Here is a 15,583-nt window from a genome sequence, read left to right on the forward strand (position 1 = left end):
TCTGTTCATTATATACATCTACATGATGTATTGTTACACCATGTAGCAGCAGTATAGACCTAGTCTGTTCATTATATACATCTACATGATGTATTGTTACACCATGTAGGAGCAGTATAGACCTACAGTAGCTGGCTAATTATTTCGATTTAGTTTGACTTAATGTAACTGCCTTAAATGTGCTGTAGTAACGATTTTTATTCGTACTAATCAATCAACACATTCCTGTCTTTGTATGTCTCAATATTATTGTATTATTTAATTAAATCCATTTAAAATAATCTTTGTCTGAAAATAACATATGATCCTCAACGGCGTTTCCCCTCCAGTCAGCAGACGGCGATGTGCGTCTTTCAGGCGACGCTGCCAGCGTGACGTATAATCTAGTGGACGGTTCTTCATAAACAGCTCGTCAACCACCTCGGTAGCTTGCTAGCCAACATAGCCGAAAGATTAAAGCTATTTATACGCTTTCCGTGTATATTACCTACTGTGTTTTCGACACACTTAGGTCGTATCTACTTGTTAACCTATTTAATATTACGTTATTTTGTATTAGTCAGCTATAGTAGCTGGCTGGTTAAATTAGCACTAGCCTATTCGCTAATGATAGCTAGCTAACATCCCCGACCATGAGGTCAGTAAGCTTCTCCCCTCTTGTTAAAGAAGAGGTCTGCTGGACGGAGAAAGAAGCTCTGGGGCTGAACATTGTCGTGAAAGAGGAGAAGGAAGAAGAGGAAGTCACAGTTAAAAAAGAAGAGAAAGACGTTTCAGTGAAAGAAGAGGAGGAAGAAGAAGAGGAGGATGCAGTTTATGGAGTGAAGAAGGAAAGGGAGATTACTGTCACATTGAACGATGAAGAGGAGGAGATAGGAGATCTGATTAACACCAGTAAGTACCGCCTTAAATGTGTTTTTAACTTTGGATATTCAGTTGGCTCGTCAATACCTCTTCAACGGAGGGCCCAGGATGATGACTGATATGTCTATAATCAGACGACGTAGAGAGCAAGCTACCCCTTGTTTTCTCTGTTCCGTTTCCAAAAAGTGACTTAACATATATATTTGAGAAGGGTCTATCTGCTGACCGCAGACTGCGGGGCACTGCATGTAGTGATTTTCATGTAGTGATGTTTTACTACACACCGTGCCCCCCAATAGTGCCATGTGAGAGTTGGGGTTGGCTACAACAAAGATAATGGATATACTGACAAGATGTCTCGCCGCCCTAACAAGGGGAGTCGTTGTCCACAAAGCGGCACTGCGGGTTGTCTAGCTCCCGCCTATCCTGTTTTTGGATTGGTGGATTCATCTTATTATTGTAATCTATTGTTTATATTCTATGAGGGTTTTTGTCGTCAACCGTCTGTATTCAATGGAGAGAGATGCTAAGCTACTAGCATGAATATGCACCGCCTGTATTCAATGGAGAGAGATGCTAAGCTACTAGCATGAATATGCACCACCTGTATTCAATGGAGAGAGATGCTAAGCTACTAGCATGAATATGCACCGCCTGTATTCAGTGGAGAGAGATGCTAAGCTACTAGCATGAATATGCACCGCCTGTATTCAGTGGAGAGAGATGCTAAGCTACTAGCATGAATATGCACCGCCTGTATTCAATGGAGAGGGATGCTAAGCTACTAGCATGAATATGCACCGCCTGTATTCAATGGAGAGAGATGCTAAGCTACTAGCATGAATATGCATAGCGATCTGGAGACAACTCCTATAGTGTTTTTATTAAAGTTGTCGGTATGTCACGTGTCCACATAACAACTTAAGCATTACGAAACTTCTGTTAGATCAAGTAAACTTCACATAGCATATAACGAGACATATACGAGACTGTAACCTACTGGCATGACCTAGAGAGATACAACCTACTGTAACCTACTGGCATGACCTAGAGAGTTACAATCTACTGTAGCCTACTGGCATGACCCAGAGAGTTACAACCTACTGTAACCTACTGGCATGACCTAGAGAGATACAACCTACTGTAACCTACTGGCATGATCTAGAGTTACAACCTACTGTAACCTACTGACCTAGAAAGCTTAAGTTATAATATTCCTGGATTTTAAATGAATATTTTCCAGTAATAATGATAATTTGTATCTTCCTATCCACATGTGGAATCCCTCTCCTTTGTCGTCCTCTCTACACCAATAGCAGACAACTACTGTGGGACTCCCAATCACGGCCGGATGTGATACAGCCTGGATTCGAACCAGGGACTGTAGTGACACCTCTTGCACTGAGATGCAGTGGCTTAGACCACTGCATCCGTGTGTGTGTTAACTATTAGAATGCTGTACTAGAATGCTTAAAAGGCCTCTAAAATTTTAAATACCGGTTATCGGTATCGTTTTTTGGGGCAAGGAAAATATTAGATATCGGTATTAGCCAAAAATGTAATATCGGTGCATCCCTTTATTCTAAAATGTATCACAATACCCCATAATGACATCACAATACCCCATAATGACATCACAATACCCCATAATGACATCACAATACCCCATAATGACATCACAATACCCCATAATGCCAAAGCAACAACAGGTTTAGGTTTTTTGCAATGTATTGAAACTATTCCCCAGGATAACTAGTCTCAGAGTAATTTAAGATCCCAGGATAACTAGTCTCAGAGTAATGTAAGAACCCAGGATAACTAGTCTCAGAGTAATGTAAGATCCCAGGATAACTCGTCTCAGAGTAATGTAAGATTCCAGGATAACTAGTCTCAGAGTAATGTAAGATCCCAGGATAACTAGTCTCAGAGTAATGTAAGATCCCAGGATAACTAGTCTCAGAGTAATGTAAGATTCCAGGATAACTAGTCTCAGAGTAATGTAAGATTCCAGGATAACTAGTCTCAGAGTAATGTAAGATGCTTGGAAAAAGAAGCTGAAAAGAATAACAGAACGGCACCATTAGAACTAAAATGTGTCGCCTGGATGTCAGACCCCCAACCCTCCAAACTGTAAATAAATAATACAATGTGTCTCCTTGGCAACATTAGAACCTTGGCACGTTTACTGTGTATGTCGAGACAAAGGAATGATGTAAACAAATAATCCAAAATATTTTTGTCAATGAGACAGTATATAAACAAAGGAATGACCGAACCCCCTTTGGTGACTGAATGCTTGTAAGAAACCAGATGATCAAAACATTAGATCACATCAAATAAGCCTGAGTGGTTTCACCTCCTCCCAGACTATACTGGATACTACAGTTATAACTATACATAGTTATACAGGATACTACATTTATACAGTATACTACAGTTATACAGGATACTACATTTATAGAGGATACTACAGTTATAACTATACATAGTTATTCCAAAGGTGGGCTACTTACTATCCACTGTTTGCAAGCCACCGTTGCTGATCTATTTTATTTATTTATTTCACCTTTATTTAACCAGGTAGGCAAGTTGAGAACAAGTTCTCATTTACAACTGCGACCTGGCCAAGATAAAGCAAAGCAGTTTGACACATACAACACAGTTACACATGGAGTGTAACAAACATACAGTCAATAATACAGTAGAAAAATAAGTCTATATACAATGTGAGCAAGTGAGGTGAGATAAGGGAGGTGAAGGCAAAAAAAAAGGCCATGGTGGCGAAGTAAATACAATATAGCAAGTAAAACACCGGAATGGTAGATTTGCAGTGGAAGAATGTGCAAAGTAGAAATAGAAATAATGGGGTGCAAAGGAGCAAAATATATAAATACAGTAGGGGAAGAGGTAGTTGTTTGGGCTAAATTATAGATTGGCTATGTACAGGTGCAGTAATCTGTGAGCTGCTCTGACAGCTGGTGCTTAAAGCTAGTGAGGGAGATAAGTGTTTCCAGTTTCAGAGATTTTTGTAGTTCGTTCCAGTCATTGGCAGCAGAGAACTGGAAGGAGAGGCGGCCAAAGGAGGAATTGGTTTTGGGGGTGACCAGAGAGATATACCTGCTGGTGGTATCCAATCCACCTACCAATGCCATTCAACTCTCCTTCCGTGACCTCCAACTGCTCTTAAACGCAAGTAAAACTAAATGCATGCTATTCAACCGATCACTGCCTGCACCTGCTCGCCCGTCCATTATCACTACTCTGGACGGCGCTGACTTAGAATACGTGGACAACTACAAATACCTAGGTGTCTGGTTAGACTGTAAATTATCCTTCCAGACTCACATTAAGCATCTCCCATCCAAAATTAAATCTAGAATCGGCTTCCTATTTTGCAACAAAGCATCCTTCACTTTTGCTGCCAAACATACCCTCGTAAAACTGACCATCCTACCGATCCTCGACTTTGGTGATGTCACCTATAAAATAGCCTCCAACACTCTAGTCAGTAAACTGGATGCAGTCTATCACAGTGCCATCCGTTTTGTCACCAAAGCCCCATATACCACCCACCACTAAGACCTGTATGCTCTCGTCGGCTGGCCCTCGCTACATATTCGTCGCCAAACCAACTGGCTCCAGGTCATCTATAAGTCTTTGCTGGGCTGCCTTAACTCAGATCACTGGTCACCATAGCAACACCCACCCGTAGCACGCGCTTCAGGAAGTATATCTCACTGGTCATCCCCAAAGCCAACACCTACTTTGGCCGCCTTTCCTTCCAGTTCTCTGCTGCCAATGACTGGAACGAAGTGCAAAAATCGCTGAAGTTGGAGACTTATATCTCCCTCACTAACTTTAAGCATCAGCTATCTGAGCAGCTTACCGATCGCTGCAGCTGTACACAGCCCATCTGTAAGTAGCCCATCCATCCCCATGTTTTTATTTACTTTTTTTGCTCACACCAGTATTTATATATTATATATGTTATATATGTTACAGTCACATATATTCTACTTGCACATCATCATCTGCACATCTATCACTCCAGTGTTAATTTGCTAAATTGTAATTACTTTGCTACTACGGCCTATTTATTGCCTTATTGTCTTTATTGTCTCTGTACTCCATTTGCACACACTGTATTGTTCATGACGTCCTCCAGTGATTTTTAACTTTTCCTGTTGAAAAGTGATATATAAATACAGTAAAGTATAAACACACTAAAGGGAAACAAATAAATTGTTTTGAGCAAAATAGTGTTTTTTTAGACAACTGCAAACTAGAAGGAGTGAGTGATGTCATAGTAAGGCCTTCAAGGAGTTGGCTTGATGGGAAGTCGTGATGTCATCCAATAGGAGACTGATCTTCATGTGAATATTCATTATTCTTTTTTAAATCCTTCCTGTTCTGTCAAGTTGGTTGTTGATCATTGCTACAAAGCCATTTAAGTCTTAACATAGATTTTAAAGATGATTTAAGTCCAAACTGTAACTAGGCCACTCAGGAACATTCAATGTCATCTTGGTTAGCTCCTCCAGTGTAGATTTGGCCTTGTGGTTTAGGTTATTGTCCTGTTAGGACAGTTTTTTGTATTCAGATCTCTGAAATGCACTCTACCTACGTAACATTTAGTTTCCTTATGTTACGGTGGGAAAACAGTTTTCATAGGCACAGAAATTCTAAATAATTTCAGAGTGTGCTAAATCCAATGGTTCTAACGGAGAGTCCCCTTAACTTTATTGACAACACCCAAATGGATACTGTCATTAATGTGGTTCTTCAATAATTACACATAATTCTTAATACTGTAGCTGTTTAGTTAGTCACATGTTCAACTATCATCAGCTGATCCAGGAAATCATTTTCTGAATGACAGTCACATGATAAATATCACAACATGCAACAACAACCAAAGTGCTTCTTCATTCATTACTCTGGTAAAGACAGTTATGCCGTGCTCCACGTTGGATCCAACATCCCTAACATATTGATGTTTATAATGTTATTGTCTGCTTGATTTACTGTAGGGTCTCGTTAGTCTGTTTGGACACAGAGATACAAACCTCATAATGTGTAGACAACTGTTCCTTGGTGGATAGGCTATTGTACAACACACAGAGCTATTTTCCTATATTTGTAGTTAGGTGAAGTTATGGGTCCTACAGTAGGTCTGTTATTGTTAGGTGAAGTTATGGGTCCTACAGTAGGTCTATGTTGTTGTTAGGTGAAGTTATGGGTCCTACAGTAGGTCTATGTTGTTGTTAGGTGAAGTTAGGGGTCCTACAGTAGGTCTATGTTGTTGTTTGGTGAAGTTATGGGTCCTACAGTAGGTCTATGTTGTTAGGGGAAGTTATGGGTTCTACAGTAGGTCTGTTATTGTTAGGTGAAGTTATGCGTCCTACAGTAGGTCTGATATTGTTTTGGGTCCTAGAGTACACTATGCTAGGCTGCAATAACAACCAAAGTGCTTCTTTGTTCATTACAGGTATATTTGTTTATTAGGTGAAGTTATAGGCCAATTTGGCAAACAGTGTACAAGCCCTCATTGTCAGGTTGATGGAAAAGCCAAAGAGCATTTTACTGGTTGAAGGGTTTTTTAAATACAAAGCGGTTGATTTGTGATGACACAAACATTATATTAAGCAGGACATTCAAACGAGCCTTACAAAAATAATCTAAAGTAGTGTGAAATGCACTCATAAGCAACCTGGACATGGAGGTTACTCCCCTGAGTTTTCCCCCATTCAGAATACATTGTGAAAAACTAAAATCTTTGCTCACCATTTTTGCTCCAGGCAGATATACTACATCCATAACTAGTGGTTTCCTCATTACCAGATATACTACATCCTTAACTAGTGATTTCCTCATTACCAGATATAGTACATCCATAACTAGTGGTTTCCTCATTACCAGATATACTACATCCATAACTAGTGGTTTCCTCATTACCAGATATACTACATCCATAACTAGTGGTTTCCTCATTACCAGATATACTACATCCATAACTAGTGGTTTCCTCATTACCAGATATACTACATCCATAACTAGTGGTTTCCTCATTACCAGATATACTACATCCATAACTAGTGGTTTCCTCATTACCAGATATACTACATCCATAACTATCGGTTTCCTCATTACCAGATATACTACATCCATAACTATCGGTTTCCTCATTACCAGATATACTACACCCATAACTAGTGGTTTCCTCATTACTAGATATACTACATCCATAACTAGTGGTTTCCTCATTAGCAGATATTCTACATCCATAACTAGTGGTTTCCTCATTACCAGATATACTACATCCATAACTAGTGGTTTCCTCATTACCAGATATACTACATCCATAACTAGTGGTTTCCTCATTACCAGATATACTACATCCATAACTAGTGGTTTCCTCATTACCAGATATACTACATCCATAACTAGTGGTTTCCTCATTACCAGATATACTACATCCATAACTAGTGGTTTCCTCATTACCAGATATACTACATCCATAACTAGTGGTTTCCTCATTACCAGATATACTACATCCATAACTAGTGGTTTCCTCATTACCAGATATACTACATCCATAACTAGTGGTTTCCTCATTACCAGATATACTACATCCATAACTAGTGGTTTCCTCATTACCAGATATACTACATCCATAACTAGTGGTTTCCTCATTACCAGATATACTACATCCATAACTAGTGGTGTCCTCATTACCAGATATACTACATCCATAACTAGTGGTTTCCTCATTAGCAGGGAGGAGTTTCTGCAACCAAATTGTGTTGCATCGCCCTCCTGCCGCAATTTTACAAACACAGAAAGGGGCCTATATTGGAGACCAAAAGTCATCTGGCACACTGCTTAGGATTTCAACAACTTTAATAACTTATTTTGAGCCTACAATCATCGATGTTACTACTGTGAAAACGAGAAAACAAGACAATTGTCAAATAATTTAACAGGCGTCAATTGTTGTACAACTTCATGGGTATCACCTTTTACCTCAAATTAACAGTGGATTTCTGCTGTTGTGGGCCTTTAACCTTCTGTCTGACATTGTCATTCACACAGGAGAGAGACGGGACTATCGTGGATCCTCTGGGGAGTCTCAACAACATCATGATGCTGACGAGGCAGAGAAGAGTCTCTTCACATCAGAACTCAAGAAACACCAGCAGAGATCCACAGGGAAGACATCTCATTGCTGCTCTGACTGTGGGAAAGGTTGCAAATCTTCATCGGAACTTATAATACACCAGCAAGTACACACAGGAGAGAAGCCTTATAGCTGTGATCAATGTGGGAAGAGTTTTACTCAGTCACGCTCCCTGAAATCCCACCATAGAACACACACTGGAGAGAAACCTTTTGGCTGTTATCAATGTGGGAGGAGTTTTACTCATCTAAGCAACCTGATAGTACACCGGCGGGGACACACAGGAGAGAAACCATATAGCTGTGATCACTGTAGGAAGAGTTTTACTACATCTGGTAATCTAACTATACACCAGAGAACACACACAGGAGAGAAACCTTATAGCTGTGATCACTGTAGGAAGAGTTTTACTACATCTGGTAATCTAACTATACACCAGAGAACACACACAGGAGAGAAATCTTATAGCTGTGATCAATGTGGGAAGAGTTTTGCTATATCTAGCCATCTGACTGCACACCAGAGAACACACACAGGAGAGAAATCTTATGGCTGTGATCAATGTGGGAAGAGTTTTACTCATCTAAGCAACCTGATAGTACACCGACGGGGACACACAGGAGAGAAACCATATAGCTGTGATCACTGTAGGAAGAGTTTTACTACATCTGGCTATCTAACTATACACCAGAGAACACACACAGGAGAGAAATCTTATAGCTGTGATCAATGTGGGAAGAGTTTTACTCAGCTATGCAGCCTGACAGGACACCGGAGAACTCACACAGGAGAGAAACCTTATGGCTGTGATCAATGTGGGGAAAGTTTTACTTCATCTAGTTATCTGACTATACACCAGAGAACTCACACAGGAGAGAAACCTTATGGCTGTGATCAATGTGGGAAGAGTTTTTCTACTTCTGGCCATCTGACAGTGCACCAGAGAACACACACAGGAGAGAAACCTTATGGCTGTGATCAATGTGGGAAGAGTTTTACTGCATCTAGCAATCTGACTAGACACCAGAGAACACACACAGGAGATAAACCTTATGGCTGTGATCAATGTGGCAAGAGTTTTATTCAGCTACAAACCCTGAAATCACACCGGAGAACTCACACAGGAGAGAAACCTTATAGCTGTGGTCAATGTGGGAAGAGTTTTACTACATCTGGCTCTCTGACTCTACACCAGAGAATACACACAGGAGAGAAACCTTATAGCTGTGATCAATGTGGGAAGAGTTTTCTTTCATCTGGTCGTCTGACAATACACCAGGGAACACACACAGGAGAGAAACCTTACAGCTGTGATTAGTGTGGGAAGAGTTTTACTACATCTAGCTATTTGACTATACACCAGAGAGCACACACAGGAGGGAAACCTTTTATCTGTGATCAATGTGACAAGAGATACTCTGATAAAAGATATCTGATCAAACATCAGAAAATACATACATGAAGCAGTTGTTTCATGATATCAATGAAATAATGTCACAATGTAGAATGTTTTAACATTGTAGTAGGAGTATTTTAATGATGTCACAATGTAGAATGTTTTAACATTGTAGTAGGAGTATTTTAATGATGTCACAATGTAGAATGTTTTAACATTGTAGTAGGAGTATTTTAATGATGTCACAATGTAGAACCCTAAACGTTTGTCCCCTGTTCTATTGATTTCAACATGATATGGATATTAGCCTCAGGGGGGAAATCCAGGCTCTGAATTGAAAGAGTATTATTTATGAGATTTATCAAAAAGTGACTAACAAAAAAGAGCTGTGTTACACTTACCATGTTGGTGACCCACTGGAATCAAAATGCAACATTTCAAACTGTTTCTGCATATTGGTTATTGATTTGGACACGTTAAAACTGTGTTTTGACATTGCACTATTCCCATTTATCAAAATGTCATTCAAAAGACGTTGAAAATAAGACTATGCCTGACGTCCAATATATGTTCTGTCCAGTATATGTTCTGTTCAGTATATGTTCTGTCCAGTATATGTTCTGTCCAGTATATGTTCTGTCCAGTATATGTTTCGTTGTAGTTGAAAGTGAAAGTTGAAAGATGTCTTTTCGGGTGGTTGATTTTTTTCAATGACTTAAACTGCTTAATTTCAACGTACTTGCAGCCGATACACCTATAATCAATTTTTATTAACAATCTGACATCACTCCAGTATTTCTTTACAACATTCAAATGCTAATTGTCTTTATTCCACTACTGAAGAAGCATGACCCAAATCACCTCATATATTTCAAACATTCAGCCTGACGAAATATATATGTTTTATTATTCCATGCCTCACCATTAAGTGAAGTATTGCCAATACATATTAACAAAGGGGTGAACATTTGGTTTTGATATTTCATATTATGTAACATTTAGTAATCATAGTTATTCATGCAACCAACTTGACATTTTTGGGTACATTTATATTGACATTGTTACCCTGCTTTTATATCCAACAACATGCCTATCTAGTGAACCCTGAAAAGAGAGAGAAGCTCCGCAGTGAGGTGTAAAGTTACTACGGATATCGCAGGAGTTTCCTCTTGAAATCAGACATGTCCGTGGTAAGGACAACTTGGTTGCTGATTATCTCAAGGGTGGGCAGTCAAATAGATTTGTGTTTTGCATTTAGCCAGTGAGTTACCATGATCACAATTTATTTTGACACGTTTTTCCCGTGTTGGAGATTAGTTTTATCTCTTATTCTTTTCTGTGTTTTTTTTGAAACGGCACTGTTAAGGGCTCGTAAGTAAGAGTTCCAGTGTTGTATCCGGCGCATGTGACTAATCCTATTTGATTTGAGTTTTGTTTGGGCTCGTTCCAAGGGGACGAGAGTTCTAGAAGCTAGTGGGTTTTAGGAAGACGACAGTTCTAGAAGCTAGTGAGTTTTAGGAAGACGAGAGTTCTAGAAGCTAGTGAGTTTTAGGAAGACGACAGTTCTAGAAGCTAGTGAGTTTTAGGAAGACGAGAGTTCTAGAAGCTAGTGGGTTTTAGAAGATAGTGGGTTTTAGGAAGACGAGAGTTCTAGAAGCTAGTGGGTTTTAGGAAGATGAGAGTTCTAGAAGCTAGTGAGTTTTAGGATTCTATAGAAAGAAAAAGTAGAAAAAAATAATACGATTGTATATTATTATTTAGAAATATGTGTTTTTTCTTGTTTTTAAATGTTGACAGCCAGTAGACACCATGTTTATATTGGTGAAGGTGAAGCATTGTAGATTATGTGAAATGGAAGTTTTGGTTTGTCTGAATGAATGATCTGAATAATTGGCTATATATATCACCTTTTGTTGCGCTACCGTTTTGGTTTGCTTCCTGTCTTTAAGTTTGTTGTGGGTTTTTCTTTCGTTTGCCTCTTCTTGGGCAGATTTAGTGGGTCTCATGGTGGGTGTCTTTTATGTCCCAGTTGTTGTTACTAGTCAACTTTCAGTGGACACCCCCATAGTGTCTTTCAGAGCCCCTCCTAAAAAACAAGCTTATATTTTGGGTTGGATATTTTAACATTTTAATCAATGGCATTTCCTTAGGATGCTCATTAGTCTTTAAGTTGTGATTATTATTTTTTTTAATCCTCTTATGTTTGTGTACTAAATATTTCACTTTTTTCCTGTGAAGCCATTGTGTTGCATCCATGTCTGAAATGTGCTGTATAAATAAAGCTTGATTTGATTTGAACATATTGCAAAACAAGATTAATCCAATGTCTGACCAATCAACAGACTGATCGTCCATCTTAGTATGAAAAACAGTCTCAATCCCACTTTTCAAGCCTGCTGAAGGCGTGGTGGAGTGGTAAACACCATCCCCGGCTCTACCAGGGGCTTGAGGTGGTCTCACACAGCTCTGCTGGTGGAGTGGTAAACACCACCCCCGGCTCTACCAGGGGCTTGAGGTGGTCTCCCACAGCTCTGCTTATGTCATGTTCTGTGGCCTTGCCGTTCCATTTCTTGACTGCCCCTGGAACACAGAAATAAACACATTTAGTCATATTATATAAAACACTCAAAGTAATGGATATGGAGCATCTACAGCCTCAGTTACAGTTACACCTGGCACCTAAATGTGACTTCTGTCATCTGATCACTCCAAGCTGCATTAGGTTCAGATCTACCAGGATGGGCCTTTGACATTGTCTGGACGCAGTCAGGCCACTGAATATAAATAAGCAATGTAAAGAGATGGGGTGTTTCCAACAGTAGTATCTAACTAAATGCTTGTGTTCCTAGCTCCAACAGTGCAGTAATATCTAACAATTTCACAACAAATACCTAATACGGAGAGGAAGGCTGAGGACTCTACTCTACTCTACTCCACTAAGAGGACATAAATATTTACCATCTAAACAATGTGTGACCTCTCACCTCTCTGGCTGTAGAAGTGTTCTTCCTAACCAATCCCTGAACAGCTCTCTGACTGAGCTCCACCCTCACTGGGTCTTCAGAGGAGAGGAAGGCTGAGGAGGGATGTAAGGATGAATGGATCAGTCAGTCAATAAAGTGTAAAGCTGCTGTCTATGCTGTCTGACAAAATCACTATTTTAGTAGTTCATTAAAGTAAATAAGGCTTTATGACTGCTGAATACCAACTATCAATCACTTAGATCATGTATTTTCAGGTAGAGATACATCCTTGGGAAGTCCCTAGCCCGTTGAAGTTGACATTTAAAATGGTTAAGTTAGGGTTTAGGGTAGGGATGTCCCAAGGATCCCGGATAGCATTGGTCATTGTGCATTCTTCTGTCTCTTTTACATAGCAGGTGATGGGTTCTGACTTCTGAACTTGAAAATATGAAAAATCCTTATTATGTGAAATTGAATTAAACAATAATGTATGTTGATGCTAATATGATGTACAATATTCCATGATGTTTCTATAGGATAATAATAGAGTAATATATTGAATATGATGTACAATATTCCATGATGTTTCTAGATGATAACAATAGAGTAATATATTTAATATGATGTACAATATTCCATGATATTTCTATATGATAACAATACCGTAATATATTGTACAATATTCCATAATGTTTCTATATGATAACAATACCGTAATATATTTAATATTCCATATACTATTTTTTTAACAGTTTCACTAATTAACTTATTCATTATGATTCAACATCAGTTCACCGTCACCTCATACTGTATTAGAGCAGCAGCTGACTGCCCAGTTCAACGTCAGTTCACCGTCTCACCTCATACTGTATTGGAGCAGCAGCAGCTGACTTCCCAGTTCAACATCAGTTCACCGTCTCACCTCATACTGTATTGGAGCAGCAGCAGCTGACTGCCCAGTTCAACGTCAGTTCACCATCTCACCTCATACTGTATTGGAGCGGCAGCAGCTGACTGCCCGGTTCAACGTCAGTTCACCGTCTCACCTCATACTGTATTGGAGCAGCAGCAGCTGACTGCCCAGTTCAACATCAGTTCACCGTCTCACCTCATACTGTATTGGAGCAGCAGCAGCTGACTGCCCTGTTCAACATCAGTTCACCGTCTCACCTCATACTGTATTGGAGCAGCAGCAGCTGACTGCCCGGTTCAACATCAGTTCAACGTCTCACCTCATACAGTATTGGAGCAGCTGTCTGCCCTGTTCAACATCAGTTCAACGTCTCACCTCATACTGTATTGGAGCAGCAGCAGCTGACTGCCCGGTTCAACATCAGTTCAACGTCTCACCTCATACAGTATTGGAGCAGCAGCAGCTGACTTGATCGTTGATGCTAATCATCATGTTTTGAATCTGAGCGTAAATAGAGCCGACTACAACTCTAAAAATGAAGGGTTCAACTGGAGTTGTTCTCAGATCCCCTAAGAACCGTAGGGTTCTTGGTCAATGAAAAACAGCCACAAAAGGTTCTTCAAAGAACTTGTTAGAAGGTGGGTTCATCGAGGAACCTCCGTTGTTGCTGGACTTCTTCCGGGAACTTCGCAATTACAACTGAAAACGATGGTGACAAGTTTGGATGCGACAACAGTTAAAAAGGTTAAGTTGGGTTGATGTTTGGCTCTGAATATGTCTCGAAATAATTTATATAATAATAATATAACATACTAATAATGAATAACGAAGACAATGATGGTTTTCTGTGAATATCTTCCATAACGTTACTATAGTTAATTACCGTAAATATTAGAAAGCCGGGTTTGACCGTCGGCGTTGTATGAGCTACAGTACAGTACCGTTATCTAGCTAGCTAACGTTATGTCCTAACTAGGCACAACTAGGTTTGGATTATTTCCTCAACTATATTCTTTCCCATATATTGTATATCGTTTCCATGAAGTCAACATGGCTTTACACTCATTAACGTAAGTTTCCAATCTAGAGCAGTTCTCACTTTTGTGATAATGAACTAGCTAACGTTAACTAACTAACTAACTACCTAAGGACGGTGACCTGTCCAGACGAGATGTTACAACGAACTGAATCGTCAATGGAGGTCTTCCTCTTTATATAGCCTGCTACAGCATGCAATACTATTAACTCACAAGGGGGCATAACGTTACATGTACAATACTATCTCATTTTGGAAACGTTACATGGACAATACTATCCCATTTTGGAAACGTTACATGGACAATACTATCCCATTTTGGAAACGTTACATGGACAATACTATCCCATTTTGGAAACGTTACATGTACAATACTATCTCATTTTGGAAACGTTACATGGACAATACTATCCCATTTTGGAGACGTTACATGGACAATACTATCCCATTTTGGAAACGTTACATGGACAATACTATCCCATTTTGGAAACGTTACATGTACAATACTATCCCATTTTGGAAACGTTACATGTACAATACTATCCCATTTTGGAAACGTTACATGGACAATACTATCCCATTTTGGAAACGTTACATGTACAATACTATCCCATTTTGGAGACGTTACATGGACAATACTATCCCATTTTGGAGACGTTACATGGACAATACTATCCCATTTTGGAAACGTTACATGTACAATACTATCCCATTTTGGAAACGTTACATGGACAATACTATCCCATTTTGGAAACGTTACATGTACGCCCCCTTGTGGAGGGAAATTAATATCTTAGATCGTAGCTGTAGATGGGATTCAAATGCATAATGGTATTAATACAGTGTCTAGACTACCTCTTTTGTATAAATGCCCTTCAGAATCCAAACACAGTATTGCCACTCAGCAAAATGTTGCTTGTAATCTTTCAAGTCAGCCTGATAAAATATTAAACAATTTGTGTACAAAGATATCTTGAAAGTGATATTAGGCCTGTATGGCAGTACTGTTACTGAATGGCAGTACTGTATTGGCTAGTGCTTTCTCCAATATGTTCTTCTATTTTACATTAAATTGTAAGTCGATGCCATTTATCTTTCAATATTTATTTTATACATATATATATGTTTTAATGCTTGTAAGACTATTCTTTGACACATTTTCTCTTCCTTTGAAATTCTTATAGGACAGAACATGGACACAATGCAATTGGGATCAAGAAGAAGGTACAGATCTGTT

The 15,583-nt window shown here is 39.3% G+C and overlaps 2 protein-coding genes across 3 annotated transcripts in view; one reads left to right on the plus strand and one right to left on the minus strand.

The window, feature by feature from the left end:
• Window positions 1–15,583, minus strand: part of LOC129842433 (zinc finger protein 271-like) — a 222,072-nt gene that overhangs the window by 121,179 nt on the left and 85,310 nt on the right. The gene's annotated exons all lie outside the window — the stretch shown is intronic.
• Window positions 351–11,732, plus strand: LOC129842439 (zinc finger protein OZF-like). The gene is made up of 2 exons (XM_055911005.1): window positions 351–891; window positions 7,954–11,732. Exons 1-2 carry the CDS (start codon window positions 633–635, stop codon window positions 9,354–9,356), a joined length of 1,662 nt encoding a protein of 553 aa, XP_055766980.1. The 5' UTR covers window positions 351–632; the 3' UTR covers window positions 9,357–11,732.

Source organism: Salvelinus fontinalis, unplaced genomic scaffold, assembly GCF_029448725.1.
Source record: "Salvelinus fontinalis isolate EN_2023a unplaced genomic scaffold, ASM2944872v1 scaffold_0041, whole genome shotgun sequence".
In the NCBI taxonomy this organism is placed as follows: Eukaryota; Metazoa; Chordata; class Actinopteri; order Salmoniformes; family Salmonidae; genus Salvelinus; species Salvelinus fontinalis.